At 39.5% G+C, this 26,399-nt stretch overlaps 1 protein-coding gene across 1 annotated transcript in view; it reads right to left on the bottom strand.

The window, feature by feature from the left end:
- Positions 1-13,141, bottom strand: part of Slc17a1 (solute carrier family 17 member 1) — a 36,173-nt gene extending 23,032 nt beyond the window's left edge. The window contains exons 1-2 of the mRNA XM_051194560.1: positions 13,023-13,141; positions 10,908-10,976 (exon numbers count right to left, since the gene is read on the bottom strand). Coding sequence (XP_051050517.1) covers positions 10,908-10,935 — 28 coding nt within the window. The 5' untranslated portion in view covers positions 10,936-10,976; positions 13,023-13,141. The remainder of the gene's footprint in view (positions 1-10,907; positions 10,977-13,022) is intronic.
- Positions 13,142-26,399: the final 13,258 nt, after the last annotated feature.

A 26,399-nucleotide genomic window follows, 5' to 3' on the forward strand; every position in this document is an offset into this window, starting at 1 on the left:
GTTCCGGACCCCAGCATGCTCTCTTACTTCCAAGTCAGGAGATAGAGAGCATCTGGAGGCACCCTTGAAACTGGAACCTGCAGTGGTTATCTGTTTCTGGTGTAAGTGATTCCCCCCCCCCACACGGAATAAACATCCGTCAGCCTATTGTTTCCCAGATTCTTACTTATCACGCTTTAACACCTTGCTTTTTATATGGGTACTGGGTTCTGAATTCAGGTCACTACTGTTCCAAATGCTTTCCTGACTGATCCATCACCCTAGCTTCTAAACATTTTGGGGTCAACGTACTAATGTAATTCAGTGAAGGAAAGTAATGTCTGCTTTGAAGAATAGCACTTATCCCAAGGAAAAAATAATACACTCGCATAAAAAGATTTGGAGAAAAATATTTGCATAAGTTTTATTCAGAATAACAGAATGTTTAGAAAGAGTGTGCATGCTGCATTTAGTAACATAAAGCATACTACTCAGAATTAAAAAGGAAGGAGGCATTGAAAGACTAAGTCACTTGGATTAATTTCAACAAAACATGCTAAGCTAAAGAACTAGTCACTAAAGACTGTCTACTGTAGGAATCTATTGTTATGAAGTCCCCTAACAGTAAAAAACAATTGACATGTCCTCTCATATATCCAAAACCAGCAGTCAGCATCTCCTCCATGCTGAGTTCATCTCACATCTTGCATCTATCTGACTGCTTCATCTGTGACCCCTAAACAGATTTAAAGGCTTGTGTGATTCAATCACTTTCCCTTGATAACTTCCTATTTAACTGGGAAACAGGTTGCATGTACCAGGGTTAGGATATCTTAGGAGTGATCTTAGAATTCTGCCAACTGTAGTCCACCATCCAACCCCTAAACAGTTATAGTCATCACACATGCAAAACATGGTCAACCCATCCAAAGCCCCTCCCCCTACTTTATTGTAATGTTGCCTTGAGCCATATCAAAAGGTTATGCCTCAACTTGAAAAATCTCACCATCTAAATCAGGCCCAGATGACCCTTATAGGAGTGATCCCCCAAGGGCAGTATCTCTCTGTGGGCTTATTGAAGAGGCAAATGTAAGTTCTTACTACTGTCACCATGAAATAATTGGACAGGCTTAGGCAAAACTACAAACTTTAAAAATCTAAAATAGAAAAAAGCCATGAGTCCACAATGGGTTTGAAGTTCAGCTGAACAAATACTGGGTTTAAAAGATGAATTTTTATCCTGGTTATGAAATAAAATGGTATAGAGTATGATCAAGTACATGCATTGTAAGGGTACATTTTGGTTGTCAATTTCATCCTATTGAAAAACTATGAGAAAAATGGTAACTTATACTTCTGGGTTTGTTGTGACAATGTTTCAGGAGATTGCTGGCATCTGGGTCTTTATTCAGAGTATTTTTTCCAGTAAGTCAATAGTGGATGGTACCGCTCATGCAGGCAAATCAACATAATGTCAGCAGTATAATCAACTCCTGTGATACCTCCTGAAAGAGGAAAACAACTGACTGACAACACCGGATTAGAAGATTGTCAGAAGTTACACATGGACACACCACTCACCAAGTCCCACATCTGTGCCTGTTGCTCAATCTCCCAGCAACAGAGACCGACATTAAGCCCACAGTAAGGCAGTTCCTATGGGTGATCAGCTAGCAAGCTAATAACAGATTACATTAGATAATTTTCTGCAATAGATTATATTAGATAATTGCCTGCATGGATGGGGCAGTGATTTTGTTTGTTGTTTGTTTTTAGACTTTATTATTATTATTATTATTATTATTATTATTATTATTTTACATGTCGATACCAGTTCCGTCTCCCTCTCTCCCTCCTTCCCTCCCTCCCTCTTACCCTCTCTCCCCCCTCACATGCATCCTGACCACCCTCCCCTCCCATTCCTCCACCCCCATTCCACAAGTAGGGCTATGCCATCCAGGTGGCGTCATGTAAATCTGTCAAGTCATTTGAAGTAGGGACTAGGACTTCTCTCCTGTCTCTAGGTTAAGGGAATATCCCTCCATGGGGATTGTGTCTGCAAGGTCCTTTTGTGCACCAGGAATACATCCTGGTTCCACTGTCTGAGGTCCCTTAGACTTCTCAGTCCTTCTAGCTGAGACCCATATTCAGGGGCTCTGAGTCAGTCCCATGCTGGATTATCATCTATCAGTCTGGGCTGGGGGCGTTAGCTCCACCTTGTTCAGGTCAGCTGTATTTCTGCAACCTGGTCTTGTCCTCTCTCTCTCTGCCTCTGGATTCTAGTTCGACTCAGTGTTTAGTTATGGGTGTTTGCTTCTGTTTCCAACAGGTACTAGATGAGGGCTCCATGATGGGGGATAAGTTAGTTGTTGATCTCATTATCAGGGAAGGGCATTTATGGTACACTTTCCACTGTTGCTCAAAATGTTAGTTGGAGACAGTCTTGTAGGTCTCTAGACCTTTCTTTAGGTTTAGTTTTCTCTTCAAACAAATAATGGCTCCCTCTTTTATGTTCTCTCTCTCTCTCTCTCTCTCTCTCTCTCTCTCTCTCTCTCTCTCGTCTTCTATTCCTACCCTGTCTCAATCTTCCTAGTTGCATATGCTTTCCTCCCCTCCCCTTCTCTTTCTTCTAGTTTTCCCTCCATTCACTGCACCCCCCCCCACTTCCCATGTGTTCTGAGGGACCTGTCCCTTCCCCCTTCTGTGAGGAACCTTATATGAATCTCTTAGAATACACCTTGTATCCTAGTTCCTCTGGTGGTGTGAATTATAGGCTGATGATCCTTTGCTCTAGGTCTAAAATCCATATATGAGCGAGTACATACCATCTTCCTCTTTTTGTGACTGGGTTACCTCATTCAGGATGGTTTCTTCAAGTGCCATCCACTTGCCTGCGAATTTCAAGATTCCATTATTTTTTCTTCAGAGTAGTATTCCTTTGTGTAGATGTGCCACATCTTCTTTATCCATTCTTCAGTTGAAGGGCATCTAGGTTGCTTCCAGGTTCTTGCTATTACAAATAATGCTTCTATGAACATAGTTGAGCACATGTCTTTGTTGCATGGATGTGGATCATTTGGGTATATGTAAGGAGTAAAGTTTTTCCTCCGCCGCTGGTCTGGTCCTGCCGCCGCCACACCAGCCCCAATTAACACAGAGACTCTTTATTAGATATAATGCTGTTGGCCAGGTACTAGTTTCTTATCTGCTAGCTCTGTTCTAATTATTAACCCATTTCTATTAATCTCCACGTGGTCTTATCTTACTGGAGAGAGAGGCCACTGGCGTTCTACACTCACCGTCTTCCATCTTGACGACTCCTTCCTCCTTCCTCTTTCCTCCTTGTCTCCTAGTCCCTCCTATCTTCCTTTCCTATAGGCCAACAGTGCTTTATTCATTAACCACTATGAGAAACATATTTACAAAATGACATCTCCGATCAGGTATATGCCTAAGAGGGGGATTGCCACGTCCTGTGGTAAACTAATTCCCATTTGCCTGAGGTACTGCCCTACTGATCTCCAAAATGGCTGTACAAGTTTGTACTCCCACCAGCAATGGAGGAGTGTTCCCCTTTCTCCACATCCTCTCCAGCATGAGTTGTCATTGGTGTTTCTAATTTTAGCCATTCTGACAGGAGTAAGATGGTATTTCAAAGTTGTTTTGATTTGCATTTCCCTGATAGCTAAGGCTGTTGAGCACTTTCTTAAGTGTCTTTCAACCTTTTTGATTTCCTCTATTGAGAATCCTTTCTTCAGTTCTGTACCCCATTTTTAATAATTTAATAATTTAATAATTATTTGGTGTTTTGTTGACTAGTTTCTTGAGTTCTTTGAATATTTTGGAGATCAGCCCTTTGTCAGATGTAGGATTGGTGAAATTTTTTCCCAGTCTGTGGGCTGCCGTTTGGTCTTATCCACTGTGTCCTTTGCCTCACAGAAGCTTCTAAGTTTGAGGAGGTCCCATTTATTAATTGTTGATCTCAGTGTCTGTGCTACTTGAGTTATGTTCAGGAAGTGGTCTCCTATACCAATTTGTTCAAGGGTACCTCCCACTTTCTCTTCTAAGAGGTTCAGTGTGGCTGGATTTATGTTGAGGTCTTTGATCCATTTGGACTTGAGTTTTGTGCATGGTGATAGACATGGGTCTATCTGCAGTCTTCTACACACCATCATCCAATTTTGCCAACACCACTTGTTGGAGATGCTTTCCTCGCCCCCTTGTATTCTTTTAGCTGTTTTGCCGAAAATCAGGTGTTCATAGGTGTGTGGGTCAATATCAGGATTTTCGATTTGATTCCATTGGTCTACCTATCTATTTTTGTGCCAATACCAGGCTGTTTTCAGAACTATAGCTCTGTAGTAGAGCGTAAAGTCAGGGATCGTGACGCCTCCTGAACTTCTTTTGTTGCACAGGGTTGTTTTGGCTATCCTGGGTCTTTTGTTTTTCCATATAAAGTTAATTATTATTCTTTCAAGGTCAGTGAAGAATTGTGGTGGGATTTTAATGGGGATTGCATTGAATCTGTAGATTGCTTTTGGCAAGATTGCCATTTTTACTATATTTATCCTACTTATCCAAGAGCATGGGAGATCTTTCCATTTTCTGGTATCTTCTTTAATTTCTTTCTTTAAAGCCACAAAGTTCTTATTATATAGGTCTTTAACTTGTTTGGTAAGCGGTATCCCAAGATACTTTATGTTGTTTGTGGCTATTGTAAAGGGTGATATTTTTCTGATTTCTTTCTAAGCCTCTTTGTCGTCTGAATAAAGTAGGGCTACTGATTTGAGTTTATCTTGTATCCTGCTAGTTTGTGAAGTTGTTTATCAGCTGTAGGAGTCCCCTGGTAGTGTTTATTGGGTCGCTTATGTAAACTATCATATCATCTGCAAATAGAGACAGTTTGACTTCTTCCTTTCCATTTTAGATGCCCTTGATCTCCTTTTGTTGTCTTATAGCTTTAGCTAGAACTTCAAGTACAATATTGAAGAGATATGGAAAGAGAGAGCAGCCTTGTCTTGTTCCTGATTTTAGAGGAATCGCCTTAAGCTTCTCTCCATTCAGTTTGATGTTGGCTGTTGGTTTACTGTATATTGCTCTTATTATGTTTAGACATGTTCCTGTTATCCCTGATCTCTCCAAGACCTTTATCATGAAAGGGTGTTGAATTTTGCCAAAGGCTTTTTCAGCATCTAGGGAAATGATCATATGGTTTTTCTTTTTCAGTTTGTTTATATGGTGGATCACATTGATAGATTTTTGTATGTTAAACCATCCCTGCAACCCAGGGATGAAGCCTACTTGGTCATGGTGGATGATTTCTCTGATGTATTCTTGGATTCAGTTTGCCAGTATTTTATTGAGTATTTTTGCATCGATGTTGATCACGGATATTGGTCTGCAGTTTTCTTTCTTAGGGGTGTCTTTGTGAGGCTTGGGTACCAAGGTAATTGTGGCCTGGTAGAAAGAGTTTGGTAATGAAACTTCTGTTTCTATTGTATGGAACAATTTGAGGAGTATTGGTATTAGCTCTTCCTTGAATTTCTGGTAGAATTCTGCACTGAAGCCATCTGGCCCTGGGCTTTTTTTGGTAAGTGATAGTTATCCAGAAATTTGTTCATTTCCTTTGAATTTTCAAAGTATGATCTGAAAGTTGTCTGGATTTCCTGTGTCTGTTATTATGTCCCCCTTTTTGTTTTTGATTTTGTTCATTTGTGTGTTCTCTCTCTGGTTTTTCGTTACTTGTTGATTTTCTCGAAAAACCAACTCTTTGTTGCATTGATTTTTTTGTATTGTTTTCCTGGTTTTAATTTTATTGATTTCAGCCCTCAAATTGATTATTTCCTGGCATCTACTCCTCCAGGGTGAGTTTGCTTCTTTTTGTTCTAAGGCTTTCAGTTGCGCTGTTAATTCCCTAATGTTACTATCCTCTTATTTCTTCATATGGGCACTTAGTGCAATGAACTTCCCTCATAACACTGCTTTCAAGGTGTCCCATAAGTTCAGGTATGTTGTGTCCTCATTCTCGTTGAAATTTACGAAGTCCTTAATTTCTTTCTTTATTTCTTCTTTGACCTAGGTGTGGTGCAATTGCACCTTGTTCAGTTTCCATGAATTTGTAGGGTTTCTGCGATTTGTGTTGTTGAATTCCAATTTTAAAGCATGGTGGTCTGATAAGATACAGGGAACTATTCCAATTCTTTTGTATCTGTTGAAGTTTGTTATGATACCTAGTATGTGGTCGATTTTAGAGAAGGTTCCACGTGGAGCAGAGAAGAAGGTACATGCTTTTGTGTTTGGATGGAATGTCCTATAGATGTCTGTTAAATCCAGTTGAGACAAAACTTCTGTTAGTTCTTTTGTTTCTTTGTTGTGTTTCTGACTGGTGGTCCTGTCTAGTGTTGAGAGTGGTGTGTTGAAGTCTCCCACTATAAGTGTGTGAGGTTTTAGGTGAGGTTTGAGTTTTAGTAGCATTTCTTTTACGAACGTGGGTGCCTTTGTATTTGGGGCATAGATGTTCAGAATTGAGACTTTGTGTTGATGGATTTCTCTTGCGATGAATACGAAATGACCATTTTCATCTCTTTTGATTAATTTTGGTTTGAAGTCTAACTTGTTAGATATTAGGATAGCCACACCTGCTTGCTTCTTGGGCCCATTTGATTGGAAGATCTTTTCCCAGCCCTTTACCCTGAGGTAATGTCTATCTTTGAAGCTTAGATGTGTTTCTTGTATGCAGCAGAAGGATGGATTCTGTCTTCTGTTAACCTGTGTCTTTTTATAGATAAGTTAAGACCATTAATGTTGAGGGAGAGTAAGGACCATTGATTGTTAATGCTTGTTTGTTTTAGATTGGTTGTTTGCAGTGGTATTTTGAATATATTTGTTCTGCTTTACCCTTGGTTTCTGGTGTAGTTAGATTATCTGTTGCCTACATTTTTATGGGTGTAGTTACCTTCCTTGGGTTGGAGTTTTCCTTCCAAAACTTTCTGTAGGGCTGGATTTGTAGACATGTATTGTGAAAAATCTGGCTTTGTCATTAAATATCTTGTTTTCTCCATCTATAGTAATTGAGAGTTTTGCTAGTTATAGTAGCCTGGGCTGGCATCCATGGACTCTTCATACTTGTAGTGCATCTATCCAGGACCTTCTGGCCTTGAGGGTTTCCATGGAGAAGTCAAGTGTAATTTTGATAGGTCTGCCTTTATATGTAACCTGTCCATTTTCCTTTGCTGCTCTTAATATTCTTTCTTTATTTTGTATGTTGGGTGTTTTGATTATTATGTGTTGAGGGGTCTTTTTTCTTTGGTCCTGTCTATTTGGTGTTCGGTATGCTTTTTATAAATTCATGGGCATGTCCTTCTTCAGATTGGGTAAGTTTTCCTCAATGACTTTGTTGAATATGTTTTTAGCACCTTTGAGCTGGGCTTCCTCACCTTCCTCTATGCCTATTATTCTTAGGTTTGGCCTTTTCACGGTGTCCCACATTTCCTGGATGTTTTGTGTTAAGGATTCGTTGGATTTATGATTTTCTTTGGTAGATGAATCTATTTCCTCTAGTTTATCTTCCGCGCCTGAGATTCTCTCTTCCATCTTTTGAATTCTGTTGGTTATGCTTGTGTTTGCCCAGTTTTTCTATTTCCAGCATTCCTTCGGTTTGTGTTTTCTTTATTGTCTCTATTTCAGTTTTCAAGTCTTGAACCATTTCCTTCACCTGTTTAATTGTTTTTTCTTGGCTTTCTGTACTTTCTTTAAAAAATTTGTTCATTTTTTCTTTGTTTTTTCTTCCATTTCTTTAAGGGATTTTCTCGTATCTTCTTTGAGGGCCTCTGTCATTTTTATGACAATAATTTTTAAGTCGTTCTCTTCTGCTTCATCTGTTTTGTTGTGTTCTGGTCTAGTTGGTGTAGATTTCCCAGATTCTGGTGGTGTTATGCTTGTCTTTCTGTTGTTAGGTGTTTTCTTGTATTGCTGTATTCCCATAGCTTCTTCCAGTAGGTGTTGGTGGGGTCTCTCCCCCTCTCTCTATGGTACATCCCCAGTGGGCTTAGGTGGGTCAGAGGTTCGATGTCTGTAGGACTGGGTGGTCCAAGCTCTCTAGGAGGTCTCTCCACAGGCAGTGGCCCGGTGATGGGGGTCAAATACCAGGCTCCAGCAGAAGACAGGCGATTGGAGTCAAAGATCTCCAAGGCTGGGACTCAGAATGTTCCTTAAGCTGATAGGCAGATCTAGCCTCCAGCTGAGCCTCTTTGGCAGAGGCCCTGCGATGAGGGTCAAGGATCCAGCCCACAGGAACTCAGAGATAGGCGGATCTCTGGGAGGGGCTCGGAACTCCAGTAGAGGACCAGCGGTCGGGGTCAGAGACCAGGCAGGTGGAAATTACGGACGGTCCCGTGTGGATAGGCAGGTCTAGTGTGCTCAGAGCCACTCCAGGAAGTTCCCCCAATTTGTTTTGTTTTTAATTTCTTTTTTTTTTTTTTTTTTTTTTTTGAGAAAGGGTTTTTCTTTTTCAAAAAGATTTATTTATTATATATACAGTGTCCTGTCTATATGTTTGCCTGCACACCAGAAGAGGGCATCAGATCTCATTATAGATGGTTGTGAGCCACTACGTGGTTGTTGGGAATTGAACTCAGAACCTCTGCAAGAGCAGTCAATGCTCTCAACCTCTGAGCCATCCCTCCAGACCTGGTGCAGTGTTTTGAATATACTAAATACACAATAATTCTAGATATGAATTTCTTCCCCTTCTCCAGAAATAACCTCTAAATTCAAAGAATGCCTTATGGTATTATATACAACAGGAGCTCACTTCACATTCAGAGATGCTGTCTGTGTATACCCTATAGTCTGTGTATACTCTGAATCAGCATCCAACACATGGTGCTGGTTTTCCAAAATTCCCAAATTCTCAAAATTCCTGAATCCGGGAATCACAGAGTAGAAATAGAAACCATCATCACCCTAGGGATTTGGAAGGGAAAGTTTCACTTCCTGTTTTCAGGAAGAACTGCTCTGCTGGCCTCTACATATTGCCTCCAGGGGGAGAAATTCAGATACTAATGGCAGAGCAAGGACTCCACTGAACTTGAAGATAAGGTTTCTCCCCTGGAGGGCTTTGGGGTCCTCAGCCTCTGAATCAACAGGCTATGAATGGAGGAAAGTGTTTCTGGAGTGATAAATCTGATCTTCCAATAGGAAAATCTGACTTCTATTCTGCAACTTGGCAAAGAAGGATGTGGCAAACAGTGAGGCCCTTTAGTGACTCTCTTAGTGTTTCCTAGTCCTATACTTAGGGCCAGTGACCTTTGGGAATCAAGTTGTAGATCCCTCACCAGGTAAGGAACCACAGTCCATTGAGGTGCTTTATGAAGACAAAGGCTGTATGTAGAAGATGGTAGTTATAAACATCAGCGATGGCATATGACATATTTATAAATACGATGACATGTGATCTGTCCCAGAAAAAGCAATGGTGATTATCATGTGTATTTCTTCCCTGTTTTGTTAAGAATATGTTTGTGTCTTTACAAACATGTATTAAGCAAATTTGTTTTCTTTCTCCTATTTTGTTTTTCCTATTTAATATGGGACTTGTTGCCGATAATATACAAATATTTAAGCACTGTTAGTTGCATTGTAGTTATGTGGTGTCAGAATTATATTAAGAATCATGTGAAATTTCATTGCCTTTTCTGAACATTTTTGAATTTATGCTTCCATAGAATATTTCTCTCACAGACCATCAGTGGTACTGGGTTTAAGAAAGTAACCCAGTCACAAAAAGAGGAACATGGTATGTTCTCACTCATATATGGATTTAAGACACAGAGCAAAGGATCACCAGCCTATAATTCACAGCGCCACAGAAACTAGGATACAAGGAGGAACCTAAAAGATTCATACAAGGTCCCTCATAGAAGGGAAAAGGAAGAAGATCTCCTGAGCATATTGGGAGTGAGGGTGGGGAGCAGAGTGAGTGGAGAGGGAGTTAGGAAAAAGAGAAGGGGAAGAGAGTAGAACATGTGGGACCAGGAAGATTGAGTCAGGGGATGAATAGACAAGAGCAAAATAAATAAATAAATAAATAAATAAATAAATAAATAAATAAATAAGAGAGAGAGAGAGAGAGAGAGAAATACTATAATAGAGGAATAGAGGGAGCCATTATAGGTTTGAAGAGAAAACTGACACTAGAGAAATGTTCAGAGACTCACAAGACTGACCCCAACTAACAATCTGAGCAAGAGTGGAAAGGCTACCTTAAATACCCTTCCCTGATAATGAGACTGATGACTAACTTATCTGCCATCATAGAGTCCTCATCTAGTAGCTGATGGAAACAGAAGCAGATACTCACAGCTAAACACTGAGGAATCCAGTTGCAGAGAGGAAGAAGTGATAAGAAAATGGGGACAAGACCAGGCTACAGAAACAGACAGCTGACCTGAAAAGGGAGGGCTAATGGACCCCCAGATGGGTAACTGGGAAACCAGCATTGGACCGACTCAGATCCCCAGAACATGGGTCTCTGTTAGAAGGCCTGGGCAGTCTAAGGGACCTCTGACAGTGGAACCAGGATGTATCCCTGGCGCATGGAAAGACTTAGGGAGCACATTCCCCATGGAGGGATACTCCTTTAGCCTAGAGGCAGGAGGGAGGGCCTAGTCGCTACTCCAAATGACTTGACAGATTTTGTTGATCCCTCCTGGAAGGCATTACCCTCCCTGTGGAGTGTGTGTGTATATGTGTGTGGGGGGAGTTGGGAGGGGAGTGAGGGAGGGAGAGGGAACTGGGATCCGTATGTAAAATAAGAAAAATAATTTTTAAAAATGAAGAAAAAAGAAAAACAAAACAAAACAAAACAAACAAACAAACAAAAAAGAAACCAAAAGAAAGTGGACCCCTGTCCACCAGGATAGCACTACCTTTCTTGGGAAGGCACTGGTTCTCCATTTGATACTTAACTTCTTGTTGATGGGTTTGGTCTCCATCCACTGTGGATGCAAAACACGCTGGTCAGCATAATAAAGGAAGCAACTTAGGACTCCTATCTGACTGAAAGCTCTCTGACTGAGTCATCACCAGTACCCTTTCACCTCCAATGATGTCCTTAGTTAACATTTAACTTTCATGATCTTTTTTTAGTCATTTCAAATAAATAGAAAACCTGGTAACTAGAAAACAAGTAACCCTATCTATCCAGTTATTATTATTATTATTCAATGAAAAATAAAGACTTTATTACAGAAACAAAAGTTGAGGACACTTGCTGCTAGTAGGCTTGCCCTGCAAGACAGACTGACAGAAGGTCATCAGACAGGAGGAGGCAGCACTGCACATAAAAAGCTAAATGCTGGAAAAGGAGTAAATACAAGTAAAACTCATTTTTGTATATCTTTGTTGTTAATGTTTTTTGAGACAGCGTTTCTCTTTGTAACAGCCCAGGCTTTCCTGGAACTTGCTTTGTAGATTAATCTGGCCCAAACTCACAGAGATCCACCCACAGCTGCTCCCCAAGTGCTGGGATTAAAGATGTGCTCAACCACCACCCAGCTCATTTTCTGTATCTTAAGAGAGGTGAAGTACGACTGACTCTTAGTAATGCTACACTCTCTGTAGATAGACTGTTCTCCACAGCCCCATGTAAACCTGTCTGTAGCCTCAGTTTCTCTGGTAACAGAGTTACCTCAGCCAAGCCTCTGCTTGCTGGGCAGGGGCAGCTGGGATGGGGGAAGATGAGTTAGAATTCAATTCTCACATATGCTGTGAACCTGAACTTTGACTTCATCAGTTCACATGACTCCCACATGTCACTGAGACAATATCTAAGATTTGTGCATTTGAAGCATACTAGAATGCGTAGGGCATCAACCCCAATTTTCACACATTGAAACCTCCTTTGAACTCCCGTTTATACAACAAATACAACAGAGTACAGAGAAAGTATGCATAACTCACACACATATAGAAAAACACTACATGCATACTATACAGTACACATATATTTACACATACAAATTATATACAGAGAAAAATACTGCACACACCCTATGCATATGACAAAGGCCATGAATAATTTATACACACATATTACACACAGAGAAAACACTACACACATATAAACAATACACACATGCTACACATATATACAAATGCTACACAATACTAATCATACAATATAATATACACCCACAGAAACACTATGCATATATAAACAATATACACATAATACACACAGAAAGAAATACTACACACACAAGCATTACACACAGAGAAACATGACACATATAATATACATAGAACACAATACTATGGAAACTGCTACTACTACTACTATATACACACGTGGTGGTGGGGAGAGAAGCATACATACCACACACAGATAGGAAAGGACACACATACTGCACATGAAAAACACATAACAATACCACACACAACCTATATGCATAAGAATATGGTACATATATATCACACATAAACACTATTCACAAACCCAGTACACTCATACTATACACACAAATACACTACAAGCACACTATACATACACAAACCACATGTAAATGCACATCTCACACACATATTCAACACACATGAATAGTACAAATCCTCCTCACATGCAGTAGAAACTCCTCCACCCACAAACCAAACCTATACCCATCTCTATGGTCTATAATGATATGTGAGCACAAACTGCACGCAGCACATATTTTACTCACTTTCTGCCCAGTGTACTACACGGACCAGAACATTTACCCCTTCCTTCCTTCCTTCACTGTTATGCCACAACAATCACAGACGGCTCACCACACAGTCAACACCTTTCATTCCTCGTGTCCCTTCAAGTAATGTCCACTCATTCCTAAAATTACGTTCCTTTTCCCCTTCCTTGGGAAAAGCATCTAAAGATAAGCACATTCTTCCAACAAATTTCCTCACTTTGCTAACTACCTTGGGAAATTTTCTGCCAGGGAAGGACCCCTAAAGCCTTCTGGAAAAATAAAAGTTAATTTTACTTGGCACATATTAAAAATCACACTGACCTGATTAAGATACAATGGCCCTTCCTCCTCCCAGGAAGACTTTTCACTCAGCTTTAGTGCTGAATTCCCCTACTTGATGGCAAATCCTACACCAAATTCTTGACCTCCTCATGTCGAGGGTAATGTTTAATTTTTAACTTTTTTTTTACCCTAGCCTTGCATCTTCTGAGAAGAAACATAAGTCTTGAGAACATCCACAGAATTAGAACCTCCTGGGAACCAATCAGCAATTTCAGGATTTAATAAACAGCTCCCATAGTCTCCAACCTACCCAGGAAGGTGAATGTTTTCCCAAAGTGTTCCCAAGATGTCTCAATTGAGGAGGACTTTGGAATTCCATGGATTGTCACAGAAATGCTATGGTTCTAGTGGTGTCCTATTAGCTTTATTATTTTCCTCCTATTTCTCTCCCTACCTTCCTTCTCTCCCTTCTCTCCTCTTTCCCTTCTACCTCTACCCACATTCCCTGTCCTCCCTCCCTCCCTCCTTTCCTCCCTTCCTCCCTCCTTCCTTCTCTCCCTTTTTCCCTCCCTCCCTTCCTCTCTTTCTTTCCTTTTTTTCTTTCCATTCCTCCTTCTCTGATGCTTTCCCCCTTCCTCCTTCCCCTCCTGTTCCCAGTCTTCCTTCTTCCCCACTCCTCAGAGGTCATACCTGTTTGACATTTGATGTGTTCAGATAGTTGTGTGTTTTCTTACAGCCTGCCTTTCAAAGCTGTGGCTTGCTCTGTGGTTTTTTTCTAGCTCAGCTCCTGGTTCTTCTGAAACAGTTGAGCTGAAACTCTTTGAATGTAATCTACTGGTCAATTAGGGACATATAAGCCCTTAATCAGAAAATTTTCACTGTTGATAACTTGTTAATATACTAAAGCATTTTAATTTTTATTATGCCTATTCAATACCCATCAATATTTGACACTTAGCAGATGCTTCGTGACTTGAACCATAATTTCACCCCTAAATAGAAATGTTGAGGTCAGATGTGGCACAAACCTGTGTATACAGAGGCAAGAAGATCGTGAGTTTGAAGCCAGTCTGGACTACATAACAAGTGCCAGACAAGCTGTAGATGTGCAATGAGATCCTGTATCAGAAAATGAAAGAGAAGGGAGAGATTGAAGGGGAGGGGAGGGAGGGGAAAGAAAATTCAGATGTTGAAAAACCTGGAGTCTTGTCTTGTTACACAGTGGGAGTTAGGATTCTATGAGTCTCTTGTGTGAGGCAGCAAGTCTGTACTCTGCTTGATACTATGTCTGGCAATATCTGGTACTTTCCAGAAAAGGGGACTTTTTTAATGATTGAAAGCTCCAAGTTAGGAGTTGTTCAATGTCCACATTTTGAATAAACAACACTACCAGATGGCGTCAATGCCCCAAGTTCTAGGTACAGATTGCATAAGAAGGCTACCTCTTTCCATTTGCTGCCTCCGCTTCCTGTTGCATAGTGAGGCTCTCAAGTTGCTTCATCTGAATTCCATGTTTTGCTAATTAAAATTTCACTTTAGGTGTTTATCATGGAAAATTTCAAACACACAGAAGAGGTAGAGCAGTCCAGTGTAACAGTGAACTTATTAATTGGCTTCAATTGTTTTTAGCATTTGAATTTCTCTGCCCACCATTTGTTTCTGTAGTATTCTAAAGCAATTATCAGACATCATGTAATTTCTTCTGCAAAAAACAAAAACAAGTATGAGAAACATATTTATAGAATGATATCTCCCATCATCTCCTCTTTCCTGTCTAAAATACAAAGAAGGGTTTTAACCTTAGCATAGCAAAATTTATCACACAACAGTTATCAAATAAGAATCACAGTTAACAATATTTAGTCCATTAACACTTAGTAAGACTTAAAGAAAATAGTCTATCATCTATCCTATCTTTGTGAGTCTAAAGTCTTATATGTAACTTATCTTTAATCCTAACTAAGGAAAACTATAACCATAACTATCTGTCTTCATCTCCTTCAAAGACCACAGAAGGATAATATATGAACTCTAGAAATGACAGAGACATCTTGCCTGGTCAGTCACCTGAAGTTCTTCTATAATGTTCCATCTTCAGCCTATAGGCCATAGTGTGTCTGTCAGACTCTTCAGCAAAGCAGGAAACTTTAAACTGTCTTCTTGTATTGACAGTTTGTCAGTCACTTTTCTCTGTGTCCTGTACACTGTCTGGCAGACTCTTCCATGAAGCCGGAACCCTATAGCAATGTCTACCTTGTATCAGCAATCACTTTCCTGTGGGTCCTGCATGTTCAGTTTATATAGCATGAAGTATCTTGCCCAAATGGCTAGTCTTGCCATATTGAAAGCAAACTCCATAACAAGTTTCTTTGATGTCCATCTTCCTTTCTGACTCAGGTGGTGTTGCCAGGTGCAGTTATGTCTCACTGTCAAGAGAAACCCTAAATCATTTTAAATGCCATATTCTGTAGGTCTTTGGAAGGTTTGAAGAATACTTATTCATCTCAAATATATCTCTGTATATCTAGAAATCCTAACTAACTTAACTCTAAGTTTTCACTATCATAGGTAATTATCTATAATCTATGTTAAATTATACATTACATTTTAAATGAGCTATATAAACACAATACCTAAACAAGAGGAGAAATATACATATCACAAAATTGACCTTAAATTGTATCAATAAATGATAATCCATTCCAAAACAAAGTATTCCTATCTATACCATAATCCCCTTTTTACCTTTAAAAAGAGATTGGTTGTGGTCATTAACCATTTATAACCAACCCCATTTAAAAGAAAACAACATTTATAAACAATATTTGGGAATTTGGGTGTCGTTCTTTCCAAATTGCTTCCTGCTGGTAGGGGGCGCTGTCATTGGGGATCCTAAGAAGATGCAGAAATCCTGACTGTAGTCTGCAAGGCTGCCTTGTTCAAGCTGTTTTGAATGTTGGATCACCAGGAACACTGTTTCAGGGGGTCTGGCTTGATCAAACCATGTTAGTCTGGAAGGAATTCACAGCTTTCCATTTTCTGTAGAAACAAAAATAGAAATCCTTTTCCCCAGTAACTTGTCCTTAGACTTAAATTTTGGAGTCAAAGTCTTTCTAAAATATATAAATTGGATTGATCCAGCAGCATTTGTTTTAACAGTTGTTGTTATTTCTTCAGCAGTCAAACGATACAAAGACAATATAATACCTTACAGTATCCAGATTTTCTCCATCTTTATGTGGCTTTTTTATTATTCTGTTTTTTTTTTTTTTTTTTTTGTTTTTTTGTTTTTTTTTTTTTTTTTTTACTTTTTATTTTTTCATTTTTTTGAGACAGGGTTTGTGTAACTTTTATCTGTCCTGGAATTCACTCTACATACCAGGTTTACTTTGAAATCACAGAGATCTGCTTGCCTCTGTCTCCCGAGTGCTGGGATTAAAGGGCCACCACACCCAGCTCCTCGCTGTCTTTCTCTCTCTCTCTCTCTCTCTCTCTCTCTCTCTCTCTCTCTCTCTCTCTTTTGATTTTTTTAAAAAAATTTTTTTAATATGAAAATTTCCAAACCTTGAAAACAAACAAACAAATAAACAAAAACAAAAACTCAGCATAGAAACTTAATTCATCATAGTTAACACTCTACAAACACTAGTAAATTAGCAAAACCCTTTTAATTTCCTCAACCACTTCAGAGTTGTCTTCTTTATGTTTGATTGGGTTTTGTTTGTTTATTTCTTTGTTTGTTTTGGAGACAAGGTCTCATGCAACCCAGACTGTCTTAGAAGTCATGATGTAGTCAAGGATGGGCTTGAATTCCCAATCCTCCTACCTCTACATAGCAAGTGCGGGGATTTCAGATATGTGCCGCCATGCCAGGTTAGATGCAGTAATGGGCTTTGTAGATGATGGTCTAGCACTCTACAAACTGAGCTACAGCCCCAAAGAGCATGTCATTATTTTTAACACATGTGTTTATATGTGTGTCTATGTATATGAGTGTGGGTGCTCTCAGAGTCCAGGAGAATGCAGTAATGCAGTAGTGGGCCTTGTAGATGATAGTCTAGCACTCTATAAACTGAGCTACAGCCCCAGAGATCATGCCATTATTTTTAACATAATGTGTTTATATGTGTGTGGATGCTCTCAGAGTCCAGGATTATATTCCCTACAGCTCGAGTTACTGGTGGTTGTAAACTTCTTGACACGGCTGCTGGAAACTAAACTTGAGTCCTCTGGAAGAGCAGGAAGCATTCCTGATCTCTGAACCATCTCTCAAGCTCCTACATGTCATTATTTCTTTACTGTCACTTGAGAAACTTACTACCTTAATGAGATAGCTCACTGGTTTTACCCTTGAACAATTCAGTCCCAGTACCACATGCATTCTGTCCACGTAAGAAGTTCATGTTACACCCGGGAATGTTGGTACTGTACTGGGGCAGGGGGATCATGAATTTGAGGCAACTTGGGCTACATGTAGAGTTCCAGGCTAACTTGTGTTGCATATTGAGATCTTATCTAAAGAAAGAAAGAAAGAAATATGCAAATAAATAAGTAATCGTGTGAAAAATAGTCATATATAACTACGAATAGTGGAATATGCTCATAATCCCAACACTTGGGAGATTGTGGTCGGGAGATCATGAGCTTGAGCTGAACTAGGACAACACAGAAAGTTCAGAGGCCCAAAGGTCAGCCTAAGTATATGAGTATATATCTGGTAATGAAATAAGCATTGGCACACCTAGTCAAGAGGAGACCATAGTCTATACAGACCAGGAATATCCCACACTTTGGCTTTCCTAGGCTATGTAGGATGAAGAATTTCCTTGGCCACACATTAAACACAGGAACACTCACACAAAGTGATAAACAATAAAAATGTCTGTGTATAATCTGCCACTCCAGTTAAGCAAAGTCCTTACACAGTAGCCCCAATTATATAGTGCCCCATTAGGAGAGTCAGAGTTGATGAGAAGGCTCCAAGTTTATGATCAATAATAAAGAAGGTGAACCCATCTAAGTAATAAATCTCCATTGACTTAAAATATAAAAGTAAAAGAAAAAGCTATGTGGTGCTGGTGTGTGCATTTGATCCTAGCATTTGGGAGGTAGATATCTATGAATTTGAGGCCAGCCTGGTCTACAGAATGAGTTCTAAGACAGCTAGGGCTACACAGACAGACCCTGTCTCTAACCACCACCACTACCACCAGAAGAAAAGAAGGCAATATGAAACTACTGTGCCATTTGATGTTGTGATTAAGAAGCTCCTGCGTCAATATCTAGTTTAATGGAAATAGCTGCTGTCTCACTGAGTTCTTACAGTGTTTACCAGCTATTTTCCTTCTAATTATATTTGGATTTTGCTTCATTCTAGCAAACAGTTTCTCACAAATCTAGCCACTGGCAAGAAGTTATGACACAAATAAAGGGTGTGACTATGAAATGAAGGATATTCATTTCTGAGAAGCTGGGTCTTATAAAACTCTAATTTAAAAAAAGGCATGTGGTGGTTTGAATGAGAATGGCCTCCATAGGCTCCTATATTTCAGTTCTTAGTCACCAGGGAGTGGAACCATTTAAGGATTAGATGGATTAAGTGGTAGAAATATGCCACTGGGGGTTGGCATTGAAGATTCATAAACCCACACCAGGCCTCTCTCTCTCTCTCTCTCTCTCTCTCTCTCTCTCTCTCTCTCTGCACTCTACTCTGCATGTAAGGTATCAGATGCTGCTCTGACACCAGGCCTACCTGTTTGCCACCATGCCTCCTGCTATGATGATGGTGGACTAACCCTCTGAATCTGCCCCAATTAACACTTGCTTTTACAAGAGTTGTCTTGGCCATGGTGTCTTTTCACTACACTAGAACAGTGGCTAAGACAAGGCAATACAATCCTTTTGTATGCTGTGAATATGTTTTATTGACATTGGCTAATAAAATAGCTGATTTGGCCTATGACAAGGCAGGATAGAGCCAGGCAGGAAATCTAAGCACAGATACAGTAAAAGAAGGGTGAAGTCTGGGCAGATTCAATCCAGTCACCAAAGGGACAAGATGTCAGAACCAGTAAGCCACAGGCCACATGACAATAGAAATGGGAGAGATTAAGTTGGAAGAGCTAGTTAGTAATAACCCTGAGCAGTAGGCCGAAAAGTTTATAGTTAATAGTAAGCCTCTGTTTATTAGGCACAATCAAAGATTTCTTTAAGTGGAATGTCAGATTGCAACTTAAATTGGGATAGGTGATGTTCCATTTGAAAACTGCCAGGCAACATATTTATTTCAATTAAAAAACAGAGTTGCAAGTATACCAAAACAGTAATTATTTTTTCAAGAATTATGAAATCTGACTTAATTTAAATGGACCAATAAGGCTTCCAAAATGTTAAATATGTAAGCCTGTTTTTATCAGCAAATTTTGGTCTAAACTTCTGTTTTGATACAAATCATAATTCCTCAACATTTGTCCTTGACGTATTCATCTTATATCTAAAGGCAAATGATGCATTGCCATAGTCAGTATATCAACAGTTACAAGGAATTCTTGGGTTTGATGATATTGTGGCCCTTGGGAAAGTCAGTTTTGATGATAATTTGCCTGATGTCCACTTTCAATACCTTTGTATATCCATTACTTGATAATACTTCATTAAGCATGACCTTGGGGCACCAATTTCTTTATCTTCCATTAAATTGAAAAACGCCCTTCTTTTACCTATCATCGCTAAAGCCTGGTACATGCTTTTAATCCCCACACTCAGGTTGTAGAGGTAAATGGATCTCAGTGAGTTCCTGTCAACCTGGTCTACAAGTGACTTCTAGGCCAGCAGGACCTATACAGTAAACTACTAAAAATACAGACAATAACAAAAAAGTTTGCAGCATATATATTGATAGTGAAGAAAGAAAATCAATTTTAGCATATCCTTTTATTGCTTCATGTAATTCCTTGATGTATATGTATGTTTCCTTAGTGACGCTGTATTTCTCGTTGATACCATTAATAAAAATTACTAGTTGAGCTATTTTTGTGTCATTAGCACTGCCATCTATGGCCACAGTATAAGGTTGAAAATAAGAAGCTATCCTCTCTAAATTTCTTTTAATATATTTTTCAGTCTTTAATTCACCAGACAAGGCAACTGGTCTGAGAAATGCTCCCTCCTTCTCAGCATGGGTTATGTCTGCCACACTGTCCTCTACATTTTTCAGAATCTCATCATCAGTAATTGGTTCAGGTATTTTTGCTATGAAATATACTGCCAGATAATTAGCTTTCATAATAGAATCGCTTTACATTGCAACTTAAAACAAAACAAAACAAAAAAAAGCCCTTTTTATTGAGAAGACAGACTCTTGTTCAGCTTTGCTCATTTTCCATTTTCCTTACAATACAATCCTTGCTATGAACCAGATTTGGCAGTGTGTTTTTGTATACAATGCCTTTTCAAATTGCCATCATTGAGAGCTTGCCCAAAGCCCTTACACATTAAGCAGAGTAGCTGTTTCAGCAGGTTGATCAGAGTGATTACTCGCCTCAACAGAAATAATCTTCCTTCATTTGATAATGTTTCTTTTGGAGACTTTGTAAAAATCATGCTGGGGTTGAGGAATAATAGTATATATGTGGCTATATGTACTTTTGTTATGACAATTAATTGACAGGAAAAGAGAAAGCAAGGATTGATACTTTGGACATGCCTCAACTGCTAATGCCGGGTGAAGTAAAGGGTGGCAGAGAGTACATAAGGTGATGGACAAGGTCTGGACACAGTCTCAGGAAGTGACTATGAATCCTTAAGTGTCTTCTAAATAATGCAGAGCTCTACCATGTTCAAATAGTAAGTATTATCTTTGTGGATCAGTCCTTTGGAAAGGACACATGGACTTAAAACGACAGAACTTGAGATGTGTCAAAGGTAAATTCATATGAAGACCAGAGAAACACTGCTATCCTTGGTTATACCCATCCTTAGGGGAGAGAGGTGTCAGAAAATTCTCTTGTGAGATTTGGGTGGATTTTGATAGCTCATATACCCATATGATGTCTTGTCTCTATGGTCCTCAATTCCCATGGTGAAATAGAAGCTACTGTATGTGCCAGAGAGACAGTTGGCTGGTGGATTGTTGGCCTATGGATAGCTCTTATGCTAATAAGGTAAACTGACTTACTGACCTAGAAGCATTAAGACAATGCATTGCTTAGTATAGTATCTGCACCTTCTTTGGAGAGTAATAGAAATGTTAACCAAGATTCATAGTATGTTTATTCTGTGTGATGAAATTTTAGCAATGATTAATTTCTTTCCTCTAATGTAATACTTTGAAAAAGCCATATAAGGAAACAGACATAAGGAAATAGAAATAATAAATGCTGGTTTATGAAATTGTCTTAAAGATTTAATAAAAGAGTAGATATAGTTTATTGGCTTCCAGCAAGTGTTCCTGATCCAAGTAGAACACACTTTCACTGGTGGGTGAGGCAGAACATTCAAGCAGTTTCTTGGGTTAGACTGCTCAGGACTGAACCCTACATTTGCCACTCATGACTGGAGTTCAGCCAAACTACTGAACCATTCTTGAAGTGCTAGTAATGTTCACTGTTGCTGTTACTCAAGAACAATCAGTTCTTTCCATTTGAAAATAAGTATCTATGCGCCAGAAAGGCTAATGTAAATCTAGAACATTACAGAGAGGAGGAAACATTGGCCTTACACATGTGAATTTACCATGAGGCAGAAAAGAAAGGGAAAAATGAGAAAAACTCTACAGTGACCATAATAATGTCATCATCACCATCATGTATTGTTGCATACACAGATTCATGAATGAATTTGTTAGCATACAAATTGCTCCCAGTGAACTGTCAGCCATGAGGCAACACTGGTTGAGTTGTCGTCTAGACCTACAAATTATCTGAAAGTCTCCATTTGGTTTTGTCACTTCTACTGTCAGAACCACATTAGCCCGTCATGCTACTATCATACACATATTATCCTACACATACAGCACCCTGAACCACTTGCCATGTCAGCAATCTCACCCCTGCCTTCAGAAAGGTACATCAACATTTTAAATACAGTCATCTTCTTACCACACACTATTTTCACTCCTTCCTTTCACTGACAGGCTTTATAATTGTATCTCTACATAGGAAAGACTATACTCATAAAGCTAAAGAAACCAAGGGTGGTTAAATATGATGTGTTTTGAATTTAGGAGGCAATCAAAATCACTTTTGAAAACTTCATTGCAAGACAAGCATGGAGGTATCCTCTTTTAACCCCAGCATGCTGGAGATGGAGTCAGATAGATCAGAAATCTAAAATTATCCACAGTTATATAGCAAATTCAAGGTCATGCTGGTGTACACGAGACCCTATCCCAACAAAACAAAAACTATATTAACTGTAATGGTGTATCATATTTCTCTTGGTCCTTGTTTTTGTGACCACAAAGAATAAGGTCCATGAAGCAGAAGAAATAAGAAATTAAGTGAAAGAAAAGTTCTCAGTGATTAAGAGGAGACTCCAAATGTTTTGCCAAGGAGACCTTGTTAAGGGTGGTTTTTTTTTCTTCCTTCCTTCCTTCCTTCCTTCCTTCCTTCCTTCCTTCCTTCCTTCCTTTCTTTCTTTCTTTTTTTTTTTTTTTTTTTGTGTGTATATATGTGCGTTTTGCTTTGATTTTGACACAGTGTCTCTCTATGTAGTCTGCTGCCCTAGAACTCACTATGTAGACCAGGCAGACCTCAAACTCACAGGATCCATCTGCCTTGACCTCCCAAGTGCAACAATTAAAGATACTTGCCACTACACCTAGCTCTTTGTCTAGGGTTTTAAATCTTGATGAATAAAGAAAGTTTTGATTGATCACTGGAGAGCCTGGCAGTCTGGAAAGGGCACCTGGGGAAGTACAAGTTTATTTCCTGCCCACAGTCCTCATCTCTTAGACACCACACCTAACAAGAGAAGTGGATAAGATTGCTGTTTGAAATTTTTATCATCAGGGTCTTGTTATTGGGATCTTCACTGTAGAATGTTCCCATTGATATTCTTTGCCATGGCCTGTGTTATCTCTTTTTGTTCACACAATAGCCTTTTATTTGACACACAATATGTTCAAGGCACAGGATACAGCCATTAATGCACACAAGAACATATCCAGTATAAATATCTATCCAGCACTTGGGTCCTGGATGTCCTTGTGTCATCTTGAGAGTACTTTCTTGTATGAGATAAAGAGGTCTTTGTGCTCACAGATAAGTACCAGGTGGACTAGGAATGTTAAACACACAGGGTTGCTCCTTCAAAGGAATGGATGTATAATCTGTTAACTGCCCAGAAGGCTAGGAGCAGACATGGTTAATAGCCTGGTGACCTTTTGCTAATGATGTGGCAGAGACACACCAGATTCTCCTCCAAAACCTTTGCATGAGCTTGTTTTCCTTAATCTGTAGAACCCATCTTTATGGAAAGTCATATGTATTTAAAGAGTGTTGATGTAGCCATGTCTGATCTTTATTTAGCTTACTTTGTGCTTTACTGTACACACAGGACTGAGTTAATTATCACCAGGAAAACTTTCACCTAATTGTAATGTGCCTAAGTATGCCTAAAATAAACTTCTCAGGGTCAGACTCCTTAAGTTTGAGCCAAGGCTGGCTATTTAGTCATGTTGAATCAAAACAGTTTCTGGCCTCCCACAGTGGTAGTCATAGAGATACACCCCACACCCCAGAACATTCCAAAGATTAGTCAGGATTGCTAGTCCCTCACTTTCTCATTCAAGGGTCTTCTTGTTCCCTTTCTGGGAAGGGTAAAATTGTTGTCTTAAACTTCAGAGAGTTCATTTCCTAGTCTATTTCTTAAAAAAAAAAAAAAAAAAAAAAAGTCATTTTCATTGATTGGTCTTGCGCCTGTCCCGCCAGCGGGAAGAACGACAACAACAGGATTCTTCTCAAGCACACTTTATTGGGAGCTCCAAGCTGAAAGAGAGAAAGACTGAAAAAAGAAGGAGAAGGACCCCGACCCTACGGAGCACCAAGCTTATATACTCATGATGATGTGGACATGCAGCGTCGTCTGATTGGCTTAGGTCTCATCGGACGATTGTGCATCACCCAATCGGGATAGGTGAGCAGCCATCTTAGGATAACGTCACAATGTTCATGTGCAGACGATTAGGCATGCTCAGACGATTAGGATGCAAGAACAATAAACAAGCTGACGTGGCAAAGCCTGACGAAGCCAACGTGGCCAGCGTGGCTTCCCACAGATTGGTTCAGTTTTAACCTTTTAACCATTTTTCATTTCCACAGATACACTTATTTGACAATCATGAATGTACAGTGGCAGCAAGTTTAGCAGGCAACAATGAAGGGAACATTCACAGGTGGTCCCTGTAAATCAGCATCAGCACTGGCCACTGTGATCAAAGGAAACAGAAGACTAGCAAGAACATGTGCATCTATTTTCAAGACCCTAATTTGGTTTAACAACTATTGTGAGTAGGCCTTTTTTGAAGAAAGAGATCCTTTGCTTTTGAAAATTTACGTATTTTAAAAATGTTTTACTTAGATTAAGGCAGTCCCCTGCCTCAGAGCCTTTGCTGTGTGCTTCTAGCTTTTGAATCATCTTTCATATATTCCACCACTGTTCTTCAAAGTCTCCCTAAGGGCTGCTTCCTCCTCTCTTAGTCCTTTATCCAACATCCCCACTTCTATATTTCCAAACCTTTTTTCCTACCAAACTTGATGGAAGTATTTCTGTTGCTCGCTCAACTTCCCTTTTAGTGTTCCCTTTATTGATATAAAAATCACAACACTAAGCTCAAAGAGGATAAAAGATACTTTATTCTGGATCCAAATATGAGTGACCATGGCCTGGCAACATAGATTTAAGTTACCCAAAGCTCTGTGTTCTAATGTGAAAGCAGTTTTGTTAAGTTATTGTAGAAACAGAACAAATGAGTTGTAGATCAGGACACATTTAAATGTGTTGGTGGAAATAGTAGGTAGGCCGTTTAAAAATAAGTGGGGATAGCTGAGAGCCTCAAATGTGTTTTTTTTTTTTTTTTTTTTTTTTTATCCAGCATAAAGCCCCAGGGAATTTGCAAGTGATAATTAAAATGAGACTATTAGAGTGGAATGCCATCCAATAGGACCAGCACCCTCATAAAAACGGAAAAAACAGACAGACAAACAGACACACAGAGGGAGCATGATGTGAAGTCTGGGGGTGAAAGAGGTATGTTAGTCACTTTCTGACTGACAGATTTTGCCTCTCTAATTATTTGCTTTCTTAGTCATAGTCCTGGTTGGTTTATTTTGTCAAACGTGCTGTAAGCAAGAGGTATTTGGAAAGAGGAACTTCAAATGAGAAAATGCTTACATCAGATGGCCAGGGAGAGAAGTCTTATATGGTATTTTCTTGATGAATGACTGATGTTGGAGGATCCAGACCACTGGGGATGGTGCCACCTTGGTCAGGTGGTCTTGGGTAGTATAAGAAAGCATCATGCGTAAACCCATAGAGAGCAAGCCAGTAGTAAGCAGCACTCCTCCATGGCTTCTTCTTCAGTTTTTGCCTCGAGTTTCTGCACCAACTTTTCTTGGTGATGGAGTGTTACTTGAGAGTTGTAAAACAAAATAAATCCTTTTCTCCCCAAGTTGCTTTTGGTTATGCTGTTCTATAGTGGTAGTTACCTAATTATTGACAGTCATTCTCTTCTGTAGTTACATTGAACTCCAGGATTACAGCACTGACAATAAACATCTTTATGACAAAAGACCCAAATTACACCTTGTAGGACAGAGCACCTGCTCCCAACTGAGGATAATACCAGTTACTCAGGTGGTGAGGCTGCACCCTGGAGCAGGTGTCATCATTCCATGAGACCCAGATACTTCCCTCAAGTGGTAACAGCAATGCCATCTTCTCCAGAACTCGAGATGAAGACCAGAATTTAGACAATGACCAGTAGAACCCAGGCACCTTGAAGACAGACTTAAGAACACTGCTTCCCAGTGTGGCTATGTCAACTTAATCTCCTTTCTTTCAGTAATTTTTTTGATTGGCATGTGTGACAAATGATGGAGTCTAGTCCTTTGAGACTCCTGGAAAGCAGGGCTTTTATCTTAAAACTCCTGTAACCTGAGAAGGCAGTATCTAAGCCAAAGGATTCCTGACACTGGAAAGAAACTAAAATAAAAGCAGAGAACAGGTCCTCTTTCACAGTCGTTATAGAACCAACCTTGTCAATGCTTTAATTTCTGAACTGAGATAATAGTCGCTATTGTCTAAGTTGCTTGATTGATGGCAGTTTGTCAAGGCAGAAAACTGACACACCATCACTGCTAACTCAACATATGCCAGCCAGCTTGTTATGTCTCCTCTGAACAGAGCTCGTCTTCC

Source organism: Phodopus roborovskii, unplaced genomic scaffold (assembly GCF_943737965.1).
Source record: "Phodopus roborovskii unplaced genomic scaffold, PHOROB, whole genome shotgun sequence".
Taxonomy (NCBI): Eukaryota; Metazoa; Chordata; class Mammalia; order Rodentia; family Cricetidae; genus Phodopus; species Phodopus roborovskii.